The sequence below is a fragment of the Tachyglossus aculeatus genome, chromosome 2 (assembly GCF_015852505.1).
Source record: "Tachyglossus aculeatus isolate mTacAcu1 chromosome 2, mTacAcu1.pri, whole genome shotgun sequence".
NCBI lineage: Eukaryota > Metazoa > Chordata > Mammalia > Monotremata > Tachyglossidae > Tachyglossus > Tachyglossus aculeatus.
The window spans coordinates 83,369,890-83,390,915 of NC_052067.1; the positions used below are offsets into that span (position 1 = coordinate 83,369,890).

Genomic DNA, 21,026 nt, shown 5'->3' on the forward strand with positions numbered 1-21,026 from the left:
TCCCTTAGCAGGCTTGTCCAATGTTTTGTCACCCAGATAGGTAGGCAGTTCTTCCTTATTTTCAGCTGAAAACTCTCTCGCTTTAAGTGTATTTCAGTTCGCAGTGGACATGAACAATTGGTCAGGATCTCCCCTATAAAAGCTTTCATAGACTTGAACAAAGTCATCATGGTAAAACTGGGCCTTTTCATTAAAGATGAAACTGTAGCAGAATGTAGTGGAAATATTACCTCCTGACTCTTGAATGACACGTTTGGATGGAAGTCAATATTAAAGTCAATAGCGTGTTGACTTCAGAAATCACAATGTTGCTAATTCATGTTCAGCTTTTCATTCACTATTATCTCAATTCAGTCATTCAGTAGAATTTAGTGAGGCACCTACTGCCTGCAGAGCTCTCTTAGGTCCTTGAGAGAGTACAATAAAAGTCAGGCATACCTAAGGTTCCAAGCATCCCACAATAAGTAAAACCTGGGGATACTTGTCACACTTTCAACTAAACGTTTCTACCAATTCTTTTGAGAAGCATCATGGTGTAGTGGAAAGAACAGGAGCCTGGGAGTCCAAAGACCTGGGTTCTAATTTTGGTTCCTCCACTTGCCTGCTGTGACACCTTTGGGAAGCCACTTAACTTCTCTGTGCTTCAGTCACGTCATGTAAAATGGGGATTAAGATTGTGAGCCCCGTATGGGACTTGGACTGTGCCTAACCTGGTCTTCACAAGATCTACCCCAGCACTTAGTACAGTGCCTGTCACATAGTAAGTGCTTAATAAAAACAACAAAAAAAGCAAAAACAGTCCATTGTGTCTTACTCTCCTGAGTACTTAGTACAGTGCTCTGCACACAGTAAGTGCTCAATAACTACCATTGATCTATTGATTGATTAATGAATCCATTCATTCAATCGTATGTATTGAGCACTTACTGTATGCAGAGCACTGTACTAAGCGCTTGGGAAGTACAAATCAGCAACATATAGAGACGGTCTCTACTCAACAACGGGCTCACAGTGTAGAAGGGGGAGACAGACAACAGAACAAAACAAGTAGACAGGTGTTCCCCAGATGAATGCTCCACCTCAAATACCCAGATGAATGCTCCACCTCAAATATTCTGTTCAACTGCCACAGGCAATTCCATATCTAATCCCTCTTCCTCTCATAATAATAATAACAATTGTTGTGTTTGTTAAGCACTTACTATGTGCCAGGAATTTTATTAAGCACATGGGTGGATACAAGCTAACAGGATTGAACACAATTCCTGCCCCACATAGGGCTCACAGTCTCAATCTGCATTTTACAAGATGAGGTAACTGAGCCCCAGAGAAGTGAAGTGACTTGTCCAAGCTCACACAGCAGACAAATGGCAGAGGCAGTAGTAGAACCCAGGTCCTTCTGGCTCCAAGGTCCATCCTTTTCCCCACCTTACGTCAGTCTTGTCCTTTCTGTCCACTTGCTGTCCTTTCCAAGCCTCTTCTGAGCTGAACTGTGCTGTGTGCTACAGTTTTTGTTTTCTTTTTCATCTTTAAATTGAACTTTAAAGACAGCCACAGGAGAAGCTGCTTCCAAACTCTTCCCTCCCCTGCCCTACTGCTTCTAATCTGTTGGCTTGCATCCTGCCTTCCCCACCACACTGGGGCCATAGAAAATGAGACAGCAACAGATCAAGGTGGGATTCATGGAAGGGGGATAAAGGAGGAAAGTGGAGAGATTTCTCATCTCCACCCACTCTCTCCTAGTTTTTTGTTTATTTGTTTGTTTAATAGTATTTGTTAAATGCTAACAATGCACCACATCGCCTTATTGTGGCAGGAGATTTTGCGTACACTGATGAAGCTTAGAGCTATGCCACAGAGAATAGCTCACTCTGAGCTATAGCTCACTCAGAGTATAGATCTTTTAGACTGTGAGCCTACTGTTGGGTAGGGACTGTCTCTATATGTTGCCAACTTGTACTTCCCAAGCGCTTAGTACAGTGCTCTGCACACAGTAAGCGCTCAATAAATATGATTGATGATGATGATGATAGATCACTCTGTGGCATAGCTCTATGCTTCATCAGTGTATGAAAATTCTCTCCTTAGGGTTACCCAAAATGGAAGGCTTAAACCGGAGCATCAGACAAAGTTGATTGTGCTGGGCAGAAGCAGCATGAGAAAGAGTCAAAGGCAGATGATCAAGTGATCAAAATGTTGATCAGAGACAATGGCAGAGACTCAATTTTTTACTGCTTGAAAGAAGGCAATAGTAAACCACTTCTGTATTTTTACCAAGAAAACTCTATGGATACACATACCAGAATGACTTTACAGCAGAAGATGGGATGTTCTGGAGAGGGTGTGTCCATGGAGTTGCTATTGATCATAAATGACCCGACAGCATTTGGAAAAGAACTATTTACCAGGCACTATAATAAACACTGGGGTAGATACAAGATAATCAGGTTGGACAGAGTCCCTGTCCCACTCACATTCTTAATTCCCATTTTACAGATGAGCTAATTGAGGTCCAGAGAAGTAAAGAAACTTGCCCAAGGTCACACAGCAGACAAGTGGCAGAGCCAGAATTAGAACCCAGGTCCTCTAACTCCTAGGCTCATGCTCTTCCCACTAGGCCACTCTTTCTGTCCTACGCTGTCACTCTCTTCCTCTCCACTGTTTCAGCAGGGACAGAGGGCATGGGGAAGCAGTCATAGCAGCGGTTGGGAGAAAGGGTGAGCAACGATGGCAGAAGTTGCTGTACCTGTGGCCTAGCAGCACAAAGTAGATAGTCAAAGGTGAAAGAAAGTACCAAAAAAGTACCCATCAGCACAGTCCAACACCACGAAGGGGGCAAAGTTGGGGAGTTGAAGAAAAGCGGACTGGATTAGGGGAAGGTGGGAAGGAAGCAAAGGAGCACGGGAAGGAATGGGGAGTTTGAAGGAAGTGGGGACAGTTCCAATCTGGAATCACACACATCGTGCTTTGCCAGGAAGCTCAGATATGGTCAAAGAACTACTGAGTGAAACAGTGAACCAGCCTGGGATTAGCGTTAAAGGATTAGCTCTCTTCTTCTTGCTCATTTTATGATCTGAATTTTCGTGGTTTTGAGGAGATTTCTTTTTAGAGTTTGTGGTGCAAAAAACTAACATAGACATTGGGCTATTATGCTTTGATTTACTTAAAGATTAAACAATAGTTTAGTGACGCTTGACATTATAGAATAGAGAACATAAAATAATTTCAGTTTATTCTTCCAAACGTTTTGAACAGATCTTAACTGGGAGCATGTAATTTGAAGGGAAACCATGATAACACATCCATTGAAGATACAAACGGACTTTCACAGAATTTAACTCTGCTGTATCCTGGGGGTGTCACTAAAAGATGTAGCCCCTCCACTCCAGGAGCTCATAGGTTGTTGTACTTGAATCACCACTTCAATCGCATTTATTGAGCACTTACTGTGTGCAAAGCATTGTATTAAGGGCTTGGGAGAGTAAAATACAATGACAGACACATTCCCTGCCCACGATATGCTCACAGTCTAAAGGGGAGACAGTCATTAACATATATGCATATATATATATATATATATATATATATATATATATATATATATATAAATAAGTAAATTACAGGTATATTAATATGTGCTGCAGGGCTGGGAGGAAAGATGAATGAGGGGAGTGGGAGAAGAGGAAAGGATGGCTTAGGGAAGACTTCTTGAAGGAGATGTGCCTTCAATAATGCTTTGAAGTGGGGGAGAGCAATTATCTATCTGATATGAGGAGATATGAGGCTTTGCAGAACAGAGGCAGGATGTTGGTGAGAGGTTGGTGCTGATACAGAGGAGATCGAGGTACAGTGAGTAGGTTAGCATTAGCGGATCAAAGTATGTGGGTTGGGTTGTAGTAGGTGAGGTAGGAGGGGGAAAGGTAAATGAGTGCTTTAAAGTCACTGGCGAGGAGTTTTTGTTTGATGCAGAGGTGGATTAATAACCACTGGAGCTTCCTTGAGGAGTGGGGAAAAATGGCTCCCCTGGGCGCCTCCTCCTCCTCCCCATCCTCCCCTCCCTACCTCCTTCCCCTCCCCACAGCACCTGTATATATGTTTGCACAGATTTATTACTCTATTTATTTTACTTGTACATATTTACTATTCTATTTATTTTGTTAATGATGTGCATTTAGCTTTAATTCTATTTGTTCTGATGACTTGATGCCTGTCCACATGCTTTGTTTTGTTGTCTGTCTCCCCCTTCTAGAATGTGAGCCCATTGTTGAGTAGAAACTCTATATGTTGCCAACTTTGTACTTCCCAAGTGCTTAGTACAGTGCTCTGCACACAGTAAGTGCTCAATAAATACGATTGAATGAATGAATGAATGAATGGCCAATCTAGCATTTGCATGGTTTTTCATCCATAGGTATATAACTCTGCACTTGGTCCCACTGAATTTAGTCCTGCTTTGCCCAAGTAATCTAACAAACTGGGAAAGAGAGTCTACATTGTCAAAGTCACTTTTATTTTATTTCAGTTTTCCAAAGTGTTAGCATCCCCACCTAGTTTTGCATCAACAAATATAGTATCAATTGAGCGTCACAGGGACTGGGAATCAGGAGACCTGGGTTCTATTCCTGACTCCTCCATTAGCTTGGTATGTGACCTTGGGTAAGTCACTTAGCTTCTCTCTGTCTCAATTTCCTCATGTGTAAAATTATCAATTAGATGTTTAATATTTAACAGGATACCTGTTCTCCCTCCCTCCCTCTTAGACTGTGAGCCCATTTGGGACAGGGACTGTGTCCAATCTGATTATCTTTTATTTACCTCAGTGCCTAGTATAGTACTTGCTACATAGGAAATGCTTTAATCGGTATTATTATAGTTATTGTTATGAGAAGCATCATGACCTAGTGGAAAGAGCCCAGTCCTGGGAGTCAGAGGTCCCAGGTTCTAACCCCATGCCTACCAATTGTCTGCTTTGTAACCTTGGGAAAGTCACTCAACTTCTTTGTATCTCAGATTCCTCAGCTGTAAAATGAGGGTTAAATATCTGTTCTCCCTCTAATTTAAACTATGAGCCCCAAGTGGGACAGGGACTGTTTGGATACAAACTGATTCACTACCCCAGTGCTTAGAACAGAGCTTGAAACATAGTAAGCACTTATCAAGCACTTAAAACAGCTTCAACTACCATCTCTAGGAGCATGAGACCCCGATCTACCTCTCCATCCCTGATCTCTCTCCCTCTCTGCAGTCTTGCATTTCCTCCTGCTTTCAAGGCATCTCTATTTGGATGTCCTCCAGTCACCTCAAAATTAAGTGAAAAATAGAACTTCTTATCTTCCCACCTAAACCCTGTCCTCCCCCTGACTTTCTCATCATTGTAGATGGCATCACCATCTCTCCTTTCTCACAAGCCTGTAACCTTGGCACTTTCCTTGGCTTCTCTCTCTCATTTAACCCACATATTCAATCTATCTCTAAATCCTGTCAGTTCAACTTTGCAACATTGCTAAAATCTGCCCTTTCCACTTCATCCAAACTGCTACATTAGCCCAATCATTTATCCTATCCTGCCTTGATTAATAACAATTACAATAATTACAGTAATTGTTAAGCACTTACTACGTGCCAAGCACCGTTCTGAGTATTGGGGTACGTACAAGGTAATCATGTTGTCCCACGCAGGGTTCACAGTCTTAATCCCCATTTCACAGATGAGATAACTGAAGCAAAGAGAAGTTAAATGACTTGACCAAGGTCACACAGCAAACTAGTGGCAGAGTCGGGATTAGAACCCATGTCCTCAGACTCCCAAGCCCGTGCTCTTTCCACTAAGCCACGCTGTTTCAGCCTCCTTGCTGACCTCCCAGCCTTCTGTTTTGTCCCACTCCAGACCACACTTCACTCTACTGCATGGATCATTTTTCTACACACGGGTTTTGGAGTCGAGGATCATGGGTTAGAATCCCGGCTCTGCTAATTGCCAGCTGTGTGACTTTGGGCAAGTCACAACTTCTCTGTGTCTCAGTTACCTCGTCTGTAAAATGGCTATTAAGACTGAGAAGCAGCATGGCTCAGTGGAAAGAGCCCGGGCTTTGGAGTCAGAGGTCATGGGTTCAAATCCTGGCTCTGCCAGTTGTCAGCTGTGTGACTTCGGGCAAATCACTTAACTTCTCTGTGCCTCAGTTACCTCATCTGTAAAATGGGGATTAAGACTGTGAGCCCCCCGTGGGACAACCTGATCGCCTTGTAACCTCCCCAGTGCTTAGAACAGTGCTTTGCACATAGTAAGTGCTCAATAAATGTCATTATTATTATTATTATTATTACAAAAAGGTTCAGACCACACTTTCCCATTAGTCAGGAACCTCTAGTGGCTGCCCAACCAACTCTCAATCAAAGAAAATCCACTCACCATTGGCTTTAAAGCACTTAATCGCCTTGCTCCCTCCTACCTGACCTCACTAGTCACCTACTACAACCCAGCCCAAACACTTCATTCATCTAATGTTAACCTTCTCCCTGTACCTCGATCTCACCACCAAACTCTCGCCCACATCCTGCTACTGGCCTCCTCAAATCCAACAGATACTCTCCTCCCCTTCAAAGTCTTACTGAAGGCACATCTCCTCCAAGAGGTCTTCCATGACTAAATCCTCCTTTCCTCTTCTCCCTCTAAACTGTAAGCTCACTGTGGGCAGGAAATGTGTCATTTTATTGCCGTATGGTACCCTTCCAAGCACTTAGTACAGTGCTCTACCCATAGTAACTGCTCAATAAATACAACTGACTGAAATGCCATAATAATAATTATTATTAGAATTATCTATATCCAGTCCCTGAATAATCAAAAAAGCTATCTTTTTCTATTACAATTTAGGATGTTGACATTCTAACCTTCTCTTGGGAAGGTCTAGGGCACAAATGACATAAAAGTGCCCATTACAATTTTGAATATAAATTTGCATTAATCTTGCATTACATGAAGAGAAATAACAGCAGCCCAAGCATAGGAAAATGACCTAGTTTAAAATCAAATATAAGTTGGCTTACAAATAATGCCTGTGAAAAACTTAATGAAAGGTGAGTTTTCTGATATTGGTGTTACACTAAGCAGAAATACCCCAAGATAGCAGCAGAGAGATAAACCAGTGCATGGGGCTGAAAGAGGAGGTGAAATGAATTTGAAAACTGAAAGCTATCGAAGTAGAGCAGTGTCTGGTAAGATTAATCATCATAGGGAGCACAGAATTCATTATATGCTGATGGAAGTTTGGAAGACAGTTCTGGTTACCTGTTATATAACCAGGAGATTTGTATCTCAACAAGAGATGATTAAAATGTGCTTCCAAAACAGAGAAAATGTAAGAAGTTAATTAATCTGAGAAATTAAACCATATTGTCATTACAATTTGCGTTAATTTCAGCCTGACTCTTTCCTCCTCAATCAATCCAATAGCATCTTTTGAGCATCTAACTTGTGCAAAGCCCTGTACTAAACATAGCTTAATAAAGTAAAAAACATGGTTCCTGTCCTTATGGAGTTTATAATCTAATGGTGGCATAGGCATAAAAGTATTTAGAGTCAGAAGGGAAAAGAAAATGGAAAGTTACCACAGATGAGTGAATAAATGAGTAATTTAATAATAGAGAATATAAAAAATCTGTACATAAATGTTGAGGGTGACTGTGAGCAGATATTACCGAGGTGGTGTTGGAAGACTAAAACCTAGGGAGAATAATAATTATGGCATTTGTTCAGCTCTTATTATGTGTCAAGCACTGTTCTAAACACTGGGGTAGATATGAGAGACTGGGGTTGGACACAGTCCCCGTCCCACATGGGACACACAGTCTAAGTAGAAGGGAGAACAGGAGAAAATTAATTGGGGAATGCTTCCTGCAGAAGGTGGGATTTCAGCAGGGCTTTGATGATGGGGAGAGCAGAAGTCTGGGAGATGTGAAGGGGAATAATATTCCAAGGAAGGCCGGGGCATGAGGAAGGGACCGAAGGAATGAGATGGGTAGATGAGGGACAGTGGGAAGGTTCAGCTGAAAAGAGTGTAGGTAGCAGGGTTGGAGAATAGCGGGAAGAGAACTAACGAAGAAGGTGGGAGCCATTGGAGAGTCATAAAGCCAATGCTCCAGAGCTTTCGTGAGATGTGGTGGCAAGTGGCTAACCATTGGAGGATTTTGAGGAGGAAAGGAATACGGGCAGAATAAGATTCTAGGAGGTTGATCTGGGTTGCTCTGGGGTAGTATAGCTGGAAACAGAAAAGAGGTTGGAGGCATGTAAATCAGTGAGGAGGTGGATTCTGTAATCTACTAGGAAGATGAGAAGAGCTTGAGCTAGGACGGTGGCCATTTGGGTGGGCAGGAAGTTGTGGATCAGAAAAAAATAGATTACTGCTTCAGAAGGAGGAGTGTGTCCCTCCCCCAGACCCCCGCCTCACACACCTTAAGAATGCCAACTTGGCGTGAAATAGAAACAGTAAGGCTCTGAATTCTCCCCCTCCTTCTCATTCCACCCACACAAAGAGAAAAATGTACTCCTGGTAGCTTAAATAATAATAACGATGGCATTTGTTAAGCGCTTACTATGTGCAAAGCACTGTTCTAAGAGCTGGGGGGATTTAAGATGATCACATAGTTTCATGTGGGACTCACAGTCTTCATCCCCATTTTACAGATGAGGGAACTGAGGCTCAGAGAAATTAAGTGGCTTGCCCAAGATCACACAGCAGACATGTGGGGGAGCTGGGACTAGAACCCATGACCTCTGATTCCCAAGCCCGGGCTCTTTCCACTGAGCTACACTGCTTCTCTAATAATAATGGCATTTACTAAAGCACTTACTATGTGCAAAGCACTGTTTTAAGCACTGGGGAGGTCACAAGGTGATCAGGTTGTCCCACGGAGCCTCACAATCTTAATCCCCATTTTACAGATGAGGGAACTGAGGCACAGAGAAGTTAAGTGATTTGCCTAAAGTCACACAGCTGAAAATTGGCAGAGCTGGGGTTCGAACCCATGACCTCTGACTCCAAAGCCCAGGCTCTTTCCACTGAGCCACACTGCTTAGTACAAAGGCCCCATTTGGAGGAGGCTGACAGAGCATTAGTATCAATTGATCAATCAATGGTATTTATTGAATGCTTACTACGCACAGAGCACTGTATTAAGCATATGCCCACTGTAGGGTAGGGACTGTCTCTATATGTTGCCAATTTGTACTTCCCAAGCGCTTAGTACAGTGCTCTTCACATAGTAAGCGCTCAATAAATACGATTGATGATGATGATGATGATATGGGAAAATGCAATACAGCAGAATTAGTAGGCATGCTCCCTGCCATAATGAGTTATTATCATTATTATTCTTGTCATTATTAATAAAAATAAGCACTTATTATGTGTCAAACACTATATTAAGCCCTGGGGTAGATACAAGTTATTCAGGTCAGAGACAGTCCGTTTTCCATGTGGGGCTCACAATCTAAGTAGAAGGGAGCACAGGTATTAAAACCGATTTTACTGATGAGGAAACTGAGGCCCAAAGAAGTTAAGTAACCTGCTCAAGGTCACAAAGCAGAAAGATGGTGGAGCTGGGATAAGAACAGTGTCTGGCACATAGTACACACTTAACAAACACGATTTTTTAAAAAAATGGTCCTTTGACTGCCAGGCACGTGCTTTTTAACCATTAAGCCATGTTGCTCCTCGTAGTAGTGGGAACTGCTACCAGGATCCTCTGCCTGAAACAAAGCCAGCCACCACAACTGTTACAGCATCTCCTCAATGTGCCCTAAAGGAGCCACATTGGGGAGAAGCAGAAATGCAGGTGAGTGGGAAATACTGTCTTCGAGCGGAGAGCTGGGAGAGAGGGGTAGCAAGAAACTTGATTTTCCTTCTCTAACCCCTGAAGAGATGCTTTTGCCTCTGGGACTCTTGAATAGAAGAATGGAGCTCAACAATAGCATCCATTTTATATGGACCACCAAACAGATTGGAATGTCTTTTGTTTATGAACACCTTGGGTTTCATCTGGGTTCTATTTGAACTTGGGGACTAGATTTGAAGGCTCTATAACTACTTATTTCCAGTGTTCAGGGTTAGTCTCTCATTGAATGACTCCATGTCCTATTTCTTTGCATATTTGCTATCTTAGAGGGTTTTTGCATTGTTTTCTACTTGATCACATACATGTTGTATTTCAAACAGGAGTGAAAACCAGCCCTAAAAAATACTATTCAAATCTATTAATCACCAATCAATTAATGATGTTTATTGAATACTTACTATGCGCAGAACATTGTACTAAGCTCTTGAGAAGGTATAATACAACAGAGTTTGTTGACCTGTTCCCTGCCCACAAAAAACTTACAGTCTCGAGGGTTTTGATATCTAGGCTGATCTTTAAGATTGTCATCTGAAAAGTGTACAGTGAGAATTAATAATGAAAAAGCACTGCATCTTATGGAAATCTTCAAGACTTCTTTAGTTTCCCAAGTTTCAATTTCATTTCTTAAAGCCATTCGGGGAAATCTCCTTTCGGCCTGACCCAGTGTACAAAACCTTTCCTAGTCAGCATGGACATTCAAGGAACACTGCAGCTTTGCCCACGAATTCATTCATACTGTGCACATACGAGTGTATTACTGTTCTATAGCAATGGGAATTTCACAATCAATAACAAAGTCCCAGTGACTAAGAAAGCCCATATTGAGCAGATGAAGTAGGCTAAAGAGGGGAAGGTCACTGGAGAGTCAAAAGGAATATACATTCTATTTTGTCTTCTAAAAAAAATATTCAAGAGTGAGACTGTGAGCTCATTGTGGGCAGGGATTATCTCTATTTGTTGCTGAATTGTACTTCCCAAGCACTTAGTACAGTGCTCTGCACACAGTAAGTGCTCAAAAAATGATTGAACAAATGAATGAATGAATGAATGAGAAAATCCTCAGCAAGGAAGTGGAAGCGAAGGTATGATTTCTGAACTCTTGATTGCCCTAACGTTTCTGCCATTGACACCAAGGCTAAATCTCAATTGCTCTTTATTATAGCATTCATTCTTTGTTTATTGCTCTTATGTATTTGGGGCCTTACCTCTGGTGTGTTGCCCTTAATAAATGCCATCATCATTATTATTGTTATTGTCATCAGAAAGCAGATATATTTGCTAGCCCTACTTTTCTGTTTTTCTTCCAGAAAGCAGATTAGACATGGGGGCACTTGCAAGAAACCTATGTGAAGGTTGTCAATCAAATCTGATGCCAATATTAAAGATCTTGGGATAGGATGGGCCGGTAAGTTTTTAAAAACACTTGTTTTATCCTCACTTAATGATTAACTTGTATTGGTATTTATTAAATGCTTACTAAGTGTCAAGCACTGATATAAGAGATGGAGTAGATACAAGTTAATCAGATTGGACCCAGCCCCTGTCCCTCCTGGAGCTCCAAGGGAGAACTGGTATTGAAATCCCATTTTACAGTTAAGGAGACTGAGGCACAGAGTAGTTGAGGCACAGGAAAGTGGCTGAGCTGGCTGACTCCTAGGTCTTCATGCTTCCCACTAGACCACACTGATTCTAATAATGCCATGAGATTGTAAGCTCGTGAGCGGAGATAATGTCTTTCAATTTTTTTTAATCTTCCCTAAGCACTACTTACAGTAGATACTACACACAGAAGACCCTCAATCAATAAATCAATGATATTTATTGAGCATTTACTGTGTGCAGAATACTGTACTAAATGCTTGGGAGAATACAATTTAACAGAATTGGTAGACAGTCCCTGCTGACAACAAATATCCTTGATGATGACAGCAAAGCAGAAAAAAACGCTCTCAAAATATACTCTCACTCGATGCAGAGCAAACCAGACTGTGAGTCTTCAGGTTCTTCTTGAATTATGAGGTGGTAGTGACTATGCTTTTTCTGGGGGCAAGTCTGCTAGGTGATTTTTAGGAACTAAAAGATACACGGAGTCACTTGCTCAGGTGATTTGGGAAAATGGAATGTTTCTTTTTGGGATACAGAGCAACAGTTAATGGGTAAAGTTTGCCAAAAAATAATTCAGGAAGATATATTGGTTTGCCCCCATCTGACTATAACAATATCTCTTCTGGAAATACAAGGAAATTTATCTCTCTGAACAAATCAGCAGGCTGTGCTCTCTAGAAGCCTAGACCAAAGGATCAAGCACAGAACATTAGGAGAAAACCTCAAAACTATCATTGGATAAAAAAATTTGCAGTTTGATTTATGGCGTATTAAATGTCTTCTCTCTGAGGCCAATTCTGAGTTTAGGCTTTAAAGCACTCAATCACCTTTGTCCCTCTTACCTTAGCTTGCTGTTCTCCTACTACAACCCCATCCGCACACTTCCATCCTCTAATGCCAACCTACTCACTGTATCACGATCTTTTCTATCTTGCCACTTCCCTCTCGCCTATGCCCTGCCTCTGGCCTGGACCACCCTCCCTGTTCACATCCAACAGACAATTATTGCCTCCACTTTCAAAGACTGATGGCACATTCCCTTGAAGAGGCCTTCCCTAAGCCCCCCTTTCCTCTTCTACCACTCCCTTTTGAGTTGCCCTTGCACTTGGATTAGCTTTCTTAATTCATCCCTGTGTCAGCCCCACAGGATTTAGGTACATATCCATAGTTTGTTTATTTTAATGTCAGTCTCCCCCACTAGACTCTAAGCTCATTGTGGGGAGGGAACATGTCTAGCAACTCTGTTATATGGTTATATTGAACTCCCCCAAGTGCTTAGTACAGTGATCTGCACACAGTACGTGCTCAATAAATGTGATTTATTGATTGATTCAGAGATTACTACACAGTTAAGTGAGCTGTAACTTTCATTCCTCTACCTTTAGATTTCCCTGCAGCTGCTCCCATCTAGAACTTGGTTAAATTGGCTGTTTCTCTTGAACTTGGACCTCACAGGCTACAAGAAATCTGTTCATTTGGGAACCCGAGAAGTAAAAAGATGCTTAGAACTGTAGCATGAGAAATTCAGGAAAGTTTACTATGAATTTCCACCCAGTGAGGGCTTCAAAGTGTTGGAATAAATAACGGGGAGAGACTGTGGAATCTCTGAGATTCATTAAAAACAGGTTCCATCACATCCCTAGAAAAACCAACTTGGCCTAGTAGAAAGAGCATAAGCCTGTGAGTCAGAGGATCTGGGTTCTAATCTGCTATGCCACATGCAAGCTGTGTGTCCCTGGGAAAATCACTTAATTTCTCCATGCCTTAGTTCCCTCATCTGCAAAATGGTGATTCAGTAACTGTTCTCCCTCTTACTTAAACTGTGGACCCCATATGGGACCTGATTATCTTGTATCAACCCAACGATTAGTGTAGTGCTTGGCACATAGAAAGTGCTTATTATATGTCATTATTATTATTGTTATCATTATTAATCCTCTAGACTCTGAGCGCATTGTGGGCAGTGAATATGTCTCCCAATTCTGCTATAGTGTACTCTCCTAAGTGCTTAGTACAGTGCTCGGCCCACAGTAAGCACTCAATAAATACCATTGATGAAGATGACGATAATCCAAGTATATCACTCATTCATGAACCTGCCTTAAGGCAGGGGGAATGTCTTGGTAACTTCTCAGGTGACTTCCTGCTCTATGATTTCCTGAGTTATCTGGGTAAGTCATAAGAGCTGTGGCTCAGTGGAAAGAGCCCGGGCTTTGAAGTTGGAGGTCATGGGTTCAAATCCCAGCTCCACCACTTGTCAGCTGTGTGACTTTGGGCAAGTCACTTAACTTCTCTGGGCCTCAGTTACCTCATCTGTAAAATGAGGATTAAGACTGTGAGCCCCAAGTGGGACAACCTGATCACCTTGTAAACTCCCCAGTGCTTAGAACAGTGCTTTGCACCTAGTAAGTGCTTAATAAATGCCATTATTATTATTATTATAAGAGATCCCTAAAGGACTCTGATGAGCTCTAATTTCTAATTGGAAAGATGTGTGGCCTTATGGGCAGAACATAAATCTGCTGGAAGTCAGAAGACCTGGGTTCTAATCCCAGTTCCACCACTTGTCTGCTGGGTGACCTTGGGCAAGTCGCTTCACTTCTCTTTGTTTCAGTTCCCTCATCTGCAAAATAGGGATACAAACCTGTTCTCCTCCTACTTAGACTTTGAGCCCCGCGTGGGACCCGACGATCTTTTGCTTGGCACCTAGAAATACTGGTAGTGTAAGGAAAATGAAATATAATTCCTAACACAGATTGCAAGGGTCCTTAAGGGAAGGGATCATGTCTATCAAGTTTATTGTATTCCCCTAAGTGCTAGTACACTGCTCTGCACACAGAAAGCACTCAATAAATGCCATTGATTTCTTGAGTAAATACAGGCCCTAAAAGGGAATAAGGATGCTATGCAGTTTGGTGGTAGAGAACCAGGATTAAAATGAAGTTAATGATTTCTAAAGACCATCATTTTAATTTTGTTTATTCTTTCACTTCAGTGGTCATTTTCTCTTTAAAATTTATACATTCTCTGGGCTGCCTCACATTTTATGTTTATATTCTATAAATTATATATGGCAAATTATTTATATCAATGTCTGTGATCTCCTCTACAATATAAGCTCCTTGTAGGCAGGGAAGGTGTTTACCAACTCTGTTGTATTGTACTCTCCCAACCACTTATTACATTGCTCTGCACACAGAAAGTGCTCAATAAATACCACTGATAATGATGACGATCCTCCTTCATTGATTTCTTGTTTGAAAGATTAACAAACCTATTTCTTTTTTTTGTTATTTCTATGGCTCCTGTTTTTATTGGGCTTGAAGAGGTTTTGTTTCATTTTAATTACATCCTCTGAAATGCACTTGGGTTTAAATGAAGGCCACTGATATGTCACTCAACTGAAGATTTTCTGAGCCATTTGAAAAATAAAAATTGAGTTCCCTCACGAAACCGATAAGAAATACACTATTGGCCTTGGTTCTATTCTACATTACCTACATGACTATAAAGAGCTCATATTCAAGGTGTTGTCACCGTGTCTCAAGAAGTGTATAAAATACCTCCCAGTTGGAAGCTGAATTGTATTTCATTCTCCTTAGAGGCATTTTTCACCAAATGGGTGTTTTACTGCTTATTGTGTATATTGATTTCTTTTGTGTGCTTAGAGACTTATGAGGCTGCTACTGAAAAACATTATTTTCATGTCACTCAAAAACAATGAATATTTATACAATCCTACATGCTCTTTTAACCTGTGAAAAGGCAGGTTTCAGAAAACTCATTAAATATAGATATGTGCACTTCTGCACTTAGGTCTTTCTTATTTGATTAGAGCTGACTTTTGTCTCTTGATCCCAATTCAAATCAGCACCTGGAAGGGAAGCGAGGGAACTTCCCACTACACACCCAAAGGAGGGAACATTACTACTCTGAATTAACAAGACTGATCTTGGGGGACCCATCTCATATTGAATTTTTCTATTTGAAGGAACTGAAACTGTATTAATTGCTTCACTGAAATGCTACTGAACTGCTTGAAAAAGGAAATGTAAACATTTTTGCTCTCTAGGATAAAGTGTGGGGCTCACCCATTTACAAGAAGCTAAAAGGCAAAAAAGAAGATTAACCAATATAAATTGATAAAGCACGTAGAGAGGCTGCTCTCCCACTCTAGACTATAAACTCACTGTGGGCAGGGAACGAGTCTTCTAACTCTGCTTTCCTCTGCTTTCATTGCACTCTCCCAAGCGCTTTGTACACTATGTGCTCTGCACACAGTAAACACTCAAAAATACCACTGACTGATTGATTGATGAGGGTTCCCCAAAGTGAGAGAAATATGGTGGGGACTGTTCATTTTGGATGGGTTGGGGAGAGAAGGCCTTTGAAGGCATCTCAAACGACAGAGTTCTTGAAGACCCTGATGTCAGTGTCAGGAGAGAGAGTTTATCATTCAGCTATCCACTCTAGTTTAGTCAGCAAACTATGCTGTTTGGCTCTACCAGTTACTCATTTCCCAAAAGTGCAAACACAAGTGCAAATGGAACAAAATTAGTTTTCTCCAATTTGCAGCAAAAGGACACTGAATTTCCATTTTGTAATCAACACTCCCCCAGTTCTCTGATAACGCAGTGGCGTTTTCTTTCAAAATGCAGCATTAAGGAAAACTGATGTTGTAGGTCTCACCGTGTCTGACACCAATCAATCAATGGCGTTAATGGAGCCCCGGAACAACAGGGTAAGCAGATGTGATCTCTGCCCTTAACACACATAAGCTCATAAACCGTTTCTTCCAAAACCGCAGTGGGCTCACCTCCGACCCCTCACCCACATTGTCCTCAGGGCCTGAAATTCCCTTCGCCCCCACATCCTCCAGACTCAGTCCTCCCACCTTCAAAGCCCTCTTAAAACTCTACTTCCTCCCACAAGCCTTTCCCAACTAATTATCAGCACCCTGAATCTCATCAACTCTCCCACTGCCTCTCCAGCTTATGAATTTATTTGCTTATTCATGCTCATCCTTAACACTTCATATATGCATATTCAACTGAACATTCAATTTTATTTAATCTGCTTCCACCGGCTGTTAAAATTTCTAGGTCACTGAAAGCTTCTTGTGGGCAGGGAATATGTCTTGTGCTCCTGTTGTACTTAACAAAGGTTTAATATCATGATTTGGACTCATTAGGTGCTCCTTAAATGCTGTTACAGTTACTACTAATGCCCAAATTGGCTCACTTCATTGGATGAACATTACCCAGTTCCCTAACTACAGTCTAAGCAAAATATATAGTGAAAACATACATATAATAATGGCATTTATTAAGCACTTACTATGCACAAAGCACTGTTCTAGGCACTGGAGAGGTTACAAGGAGATCAGGTTGTCCCACGGGGGGCTCACAGTCTTAATCTCCATTTTACAGATGAAGGAACTGAGGCAGAAAGAAGTTAAGTGACTTGCCCAAAGTCACACAGCTGACAATTGGCAGAGACGGGATTCAAACACATGACTCCCAACTCCAATGCCCGTGCTCTTTTCACTGAGCCATGCTGCTTCTCTATGTGACAGGACTGGGCGTGCAGTAATTTTCAAGCCAACAATAGCAAATCACAGGAAAACCATCTTAATGACAGATATCTTAAAGACTAAAAGGCTGTGATCCAGCTATGGAAGTAGCATGGCCTAGTGGCAACAGCACAGGCTTGGGAGTCAGAAGACTTGGGTTCAAATCCCACACTATCACGTGTCTCCTGCATGACCAGGGGCAAGTCACTTCACTTCTCTGTGCCTCAGTTACCTCATCTGTAAAATGGGACTTACAACTGTGTGCCCCACGTGGGACAGGGACTGCGTCCAACCTGATTGCCTGTATCTATCCCAGCACTTAGAACAATTCTTGGCACATAATAAGCACTTAAGAAATACCACTATTATTATTATTATTATTAATGATTTAGGTTATTTTATTTGCAACTCAGTAGCAGCTCTGCTACCTTGGCTGTCACTAAAGAGAACATTATCAAGTATTTCAAGCCCATCAATACTCCAACATCTTGACAAAGCAACCAGGCAGATCTTGCCAGAAGTTAGAGAATAAAATGCCCCAGATTTGATTAAACTCTTTCAGTCCACTAGTGGATGGTGGAAGCAATTTACTAAGTGGATCGCGGAGGCTTGTAAAACTGAACGCCTGCTTCACAACCGATCTAACCCACTTTACTGCAGTTTATTTGATTGCATTTTTCTTCCACAGATGCCCCATGCATTTTACAAATGGTATTTTATTTCTACTGCTGCCCCTCATGATTGTTCCATTTTATGGATGAATTATTAAGGCTTAGAGAAGTGAGGTGACTTACTAATATTCCCTCAAATAAATTAATAAAATCAATCAATCAATCGTATTTATTGAGCACTTACTGTGTGCAGAGCACTGTACTAAGTGCTTGGAAAGTACAAGTCGGCAACATATAGAGACAGTCCCTACCCAACAGCGGGCTCACAGTCTAGAAGGCGAGTTCACTTCAGAAGAGGAAGGGTGTTTCTCTCAAGAGGGATTGGGAAAACTTCATGGGTGAGTGATCTGCAATGGGTCACTAGAAGGAAAGTTAGGGTTGTAAAGGGAAAAGTTAGGGATGTTAGTTCATAAGCATTAGGATGAATGTCAATGGGGACAATCATCACAAGGCTTCTCTAAGCATCCTGTTGTCCCCACCAGAAACAGAATCCCAAACTAGATGGCTTATTGGTCTGTAATCTCTCAAGTGCTTAGTACAGTGCTTTGAACACAGTAAACACTCAATAAATACAATTCAGTAATGTCATAGCTTAAATTCTTATTACTTTAAATTTTAATGGCATTAACAGCATAAATGGTGAAAGTATATTAGGTGATTATATGTGCCTCCATTTTTGTTAGCCCAAGGTGAAAAAGATAACAAGGGTGAGGATTTTTGATGTTAGAATATAATTCAAACCTGAAGAGATCCGTTTTACCTTTCTGATTTAGTTATCTGGAGATGTAACACTCCTTGATAAAATGCCTTGAAAATTTTGGATAAAAAGCACACCTTATATGTAAAATATTATTTTTCTCATTCTTCTTTGTGGGGGGGAAGAGAACAATCGCACCCTCTGATGGTCTCTCTATTATTACAAAACAAGGGAGAGGAAGCGAGAAGGACTCATTTGTCACATTATAAAGAAAAATTGGCCCCTGCTTCATTCAAGATTGAACTCCTTCTTAAATTGATCAAATTTCCCCAGCAGCTGCATTGCCTTTCTTTCCACATGTGGCTGCATCGGGAACAACTGAAATAATGTTTTCTGTTGGAAACCTCTATTCAGAAAAATACAGCAAATTGCTTCAATGAGCATAAAATCAGAGCAACCTGCATTTTAGACAAATGGGATTCTTTGTATTGCTTTGACTCAACTGTGCAAACAAGGGGGTTGTAAGGGGAACCTATTTGTGTAATGTTCTGAAGAGAATCATTCGATCTTTGAGTGATTTTTACTTTCCATTCTCGACTCAGTTATTGTGCACTGCCGTCTCTTTCTCTCCTTCTCTCTCCCTCACTTTTTCCCTCCTCTCTCGCCTTCCTTCCCTCTCTCACCCTCTGCAACTCCCACTGGAACCTGCATGATCCAATAGAGCTCTCATCTCTTATAGCACAGAACGACATCACCTGAGCCACAGCAACGAACAGATTATACCCAGACTTCAGAAGGAGCCAGGTAAAAGGCTAGCCCTCTGTAGGCTATTGAATAAAAGAACAGGGCATTGTTTCCACTTCTCATCAGCCGAAGATTTGCTTCGCATGGTTTGGGACCTGCCACAGGATCGAGTAGCAGCAGTTCATGCTGGCAAGTTTGAGGAATGATTAAGAGCACAGGGAAAGGCTACTGCAGAAGCTATTGCAGCAGAATGAATGAGTGTTGGAGTGAATGAGTGGAGAAGGACCGAGTCGGCTGAGCTCTGCCCGGATTCTCCCATCTCTTGCTCCGTCTTCATTAACTGTCTCTAGTAGGGCTACGGAGAAAAACAGATGCACTGAGCAAGTGCCCGCTGGAACTGTGACGGTACCCTCTCCATTGTGGAAAATGGTAAACAGAGACATGAATGGATTCCCAGTCAAGAAGTGTTCGGCCTTTCAGTTTTTTAAGAAGAGGGTAAGGATGACTGGTTTCTTTCTTTTTTTGTCCTTTTGTTTTCTTTTTTCTGAATTGTCTTTGTACAAGCTGAACTGAAGCAAGAATTGTTTTGTATGTGGTATGCCTGATCCCTCCTAAGGAGATGTAGCAACTAGCCGTGAATGGGATGAGAAATATGATTTTTTTTTTACCTGCTCCGGATGCATCTGTGTATGCATGGTGGGGGGGGGGGGGGCGGCGGGGAGAAGTGGGGGGGGAAATGGACTGGAATTCCATAAACAGAGTTGAAGGTATAGTTGCACATCTCTTTGTAATAGACTGAGCAGCGTACAATTATGGATAAGAAATTAGACAAGGGTTCTTACAGTATCTCACCCTTTCCTCCCCCTTTGCATCTTTCATCATCACCAGCTGCATGTACTGAGCATGTAGTCTTTTAAGGGTTTAACTCACTGGACCCCTTTCATTCACTTAGTCTAAAGTACTGCATTAGGATCTTCAATCATAAAGACAAACCACTCAATCTATCCAAATCTACCTTCATCTATAATTTGCACGCTCTCTCGCTCACTCCCCTCTGACTGTATATATGCACAAATGAAGTAGCAAACAGCAAATGCTACCATTTCAGATATACTAGAATCCATCCCTTCAACACCTCTATTTTAATCCTCCTCTGGTGTTGGAGAGAGAACACAGCAGGAGGCTGCATGTGTCTGTCTGATAGTGCTGTGGTTATGTTGCCACAGAAATGTATTTATAAAACCCATCACTACTCCGTCCACAGTATCCTGTGTGTTTCACTGGTACTTAGTGGCCAGAAAGGGAGGGCGGGGAGGACTCCTTTTCTATTAACCCACTAAGTCAGGCCATCTGTGAAAGACAGACAGGCTGGCAGAATACATTCACTTCATGTGGATTCTCAAAGAGGACATAAGCAGGGGGCTTTGGATAGACAGACAGATTCTGAGAGCTGAAACTACTTCTTGGGAAGCCTCCATTCTGATATTCCAGCCCCTCTCCACCCTAGTCAATACCCTGGGGCACCACCATCAATTTCATTTTATCCATTCATTCCTTCAGCCTTTCATTCCTGCCCTCTCTGTGATATGCCAGAAATCCCAGTCCCTCACTTCAACTAACCCACACGTGAAGCCCAATTAGACCCCAGGCAGTGAATTGTGAACAGGGAACATAGAAACTCCACCCCTCCAGTGACAAACTAGACTGGCAAATTTGGAAAAGCGCAGGCAGAGACCCAAGGTGGGAGAAGGACTCGCTATAAAATTTCCGGTGACCCAAGGTGGGAGAAGGACTCGCCATAAAATTTCCGGCACTCCACACCCAGAAAGGCAAAGATGTTCAA

General features: G+C 41.8%; 1 protein-coding gene across 1 annotated transcript in view; it reads left to right on the plus strand.

Annotated features, from left to right (window-relative positions):
* Positions 1 to 19,228: 19,228 nt before the first annotated feature.
* The window catches only part of SGK1 (serum/glucocorticoid regulated kinase 1), a 172,455-nt gene continuing 170,657 nt past the window's right edge, over positions 19,229 to 21,026 (plus strand). Inside the window, exon 1 of the mRNA XM_038767838.1 lies at positions 19,229 to 19,678. Within this exon, the coding sequence (XP_038623766.1) occupies positions 19,454 to 19,678 (225 nt within the window). The 5' untranslated portion in view covers positions 19,229 to 19,453. The remainder of the gene's footprint in view (positions 19,679 to 21,026) is intronic.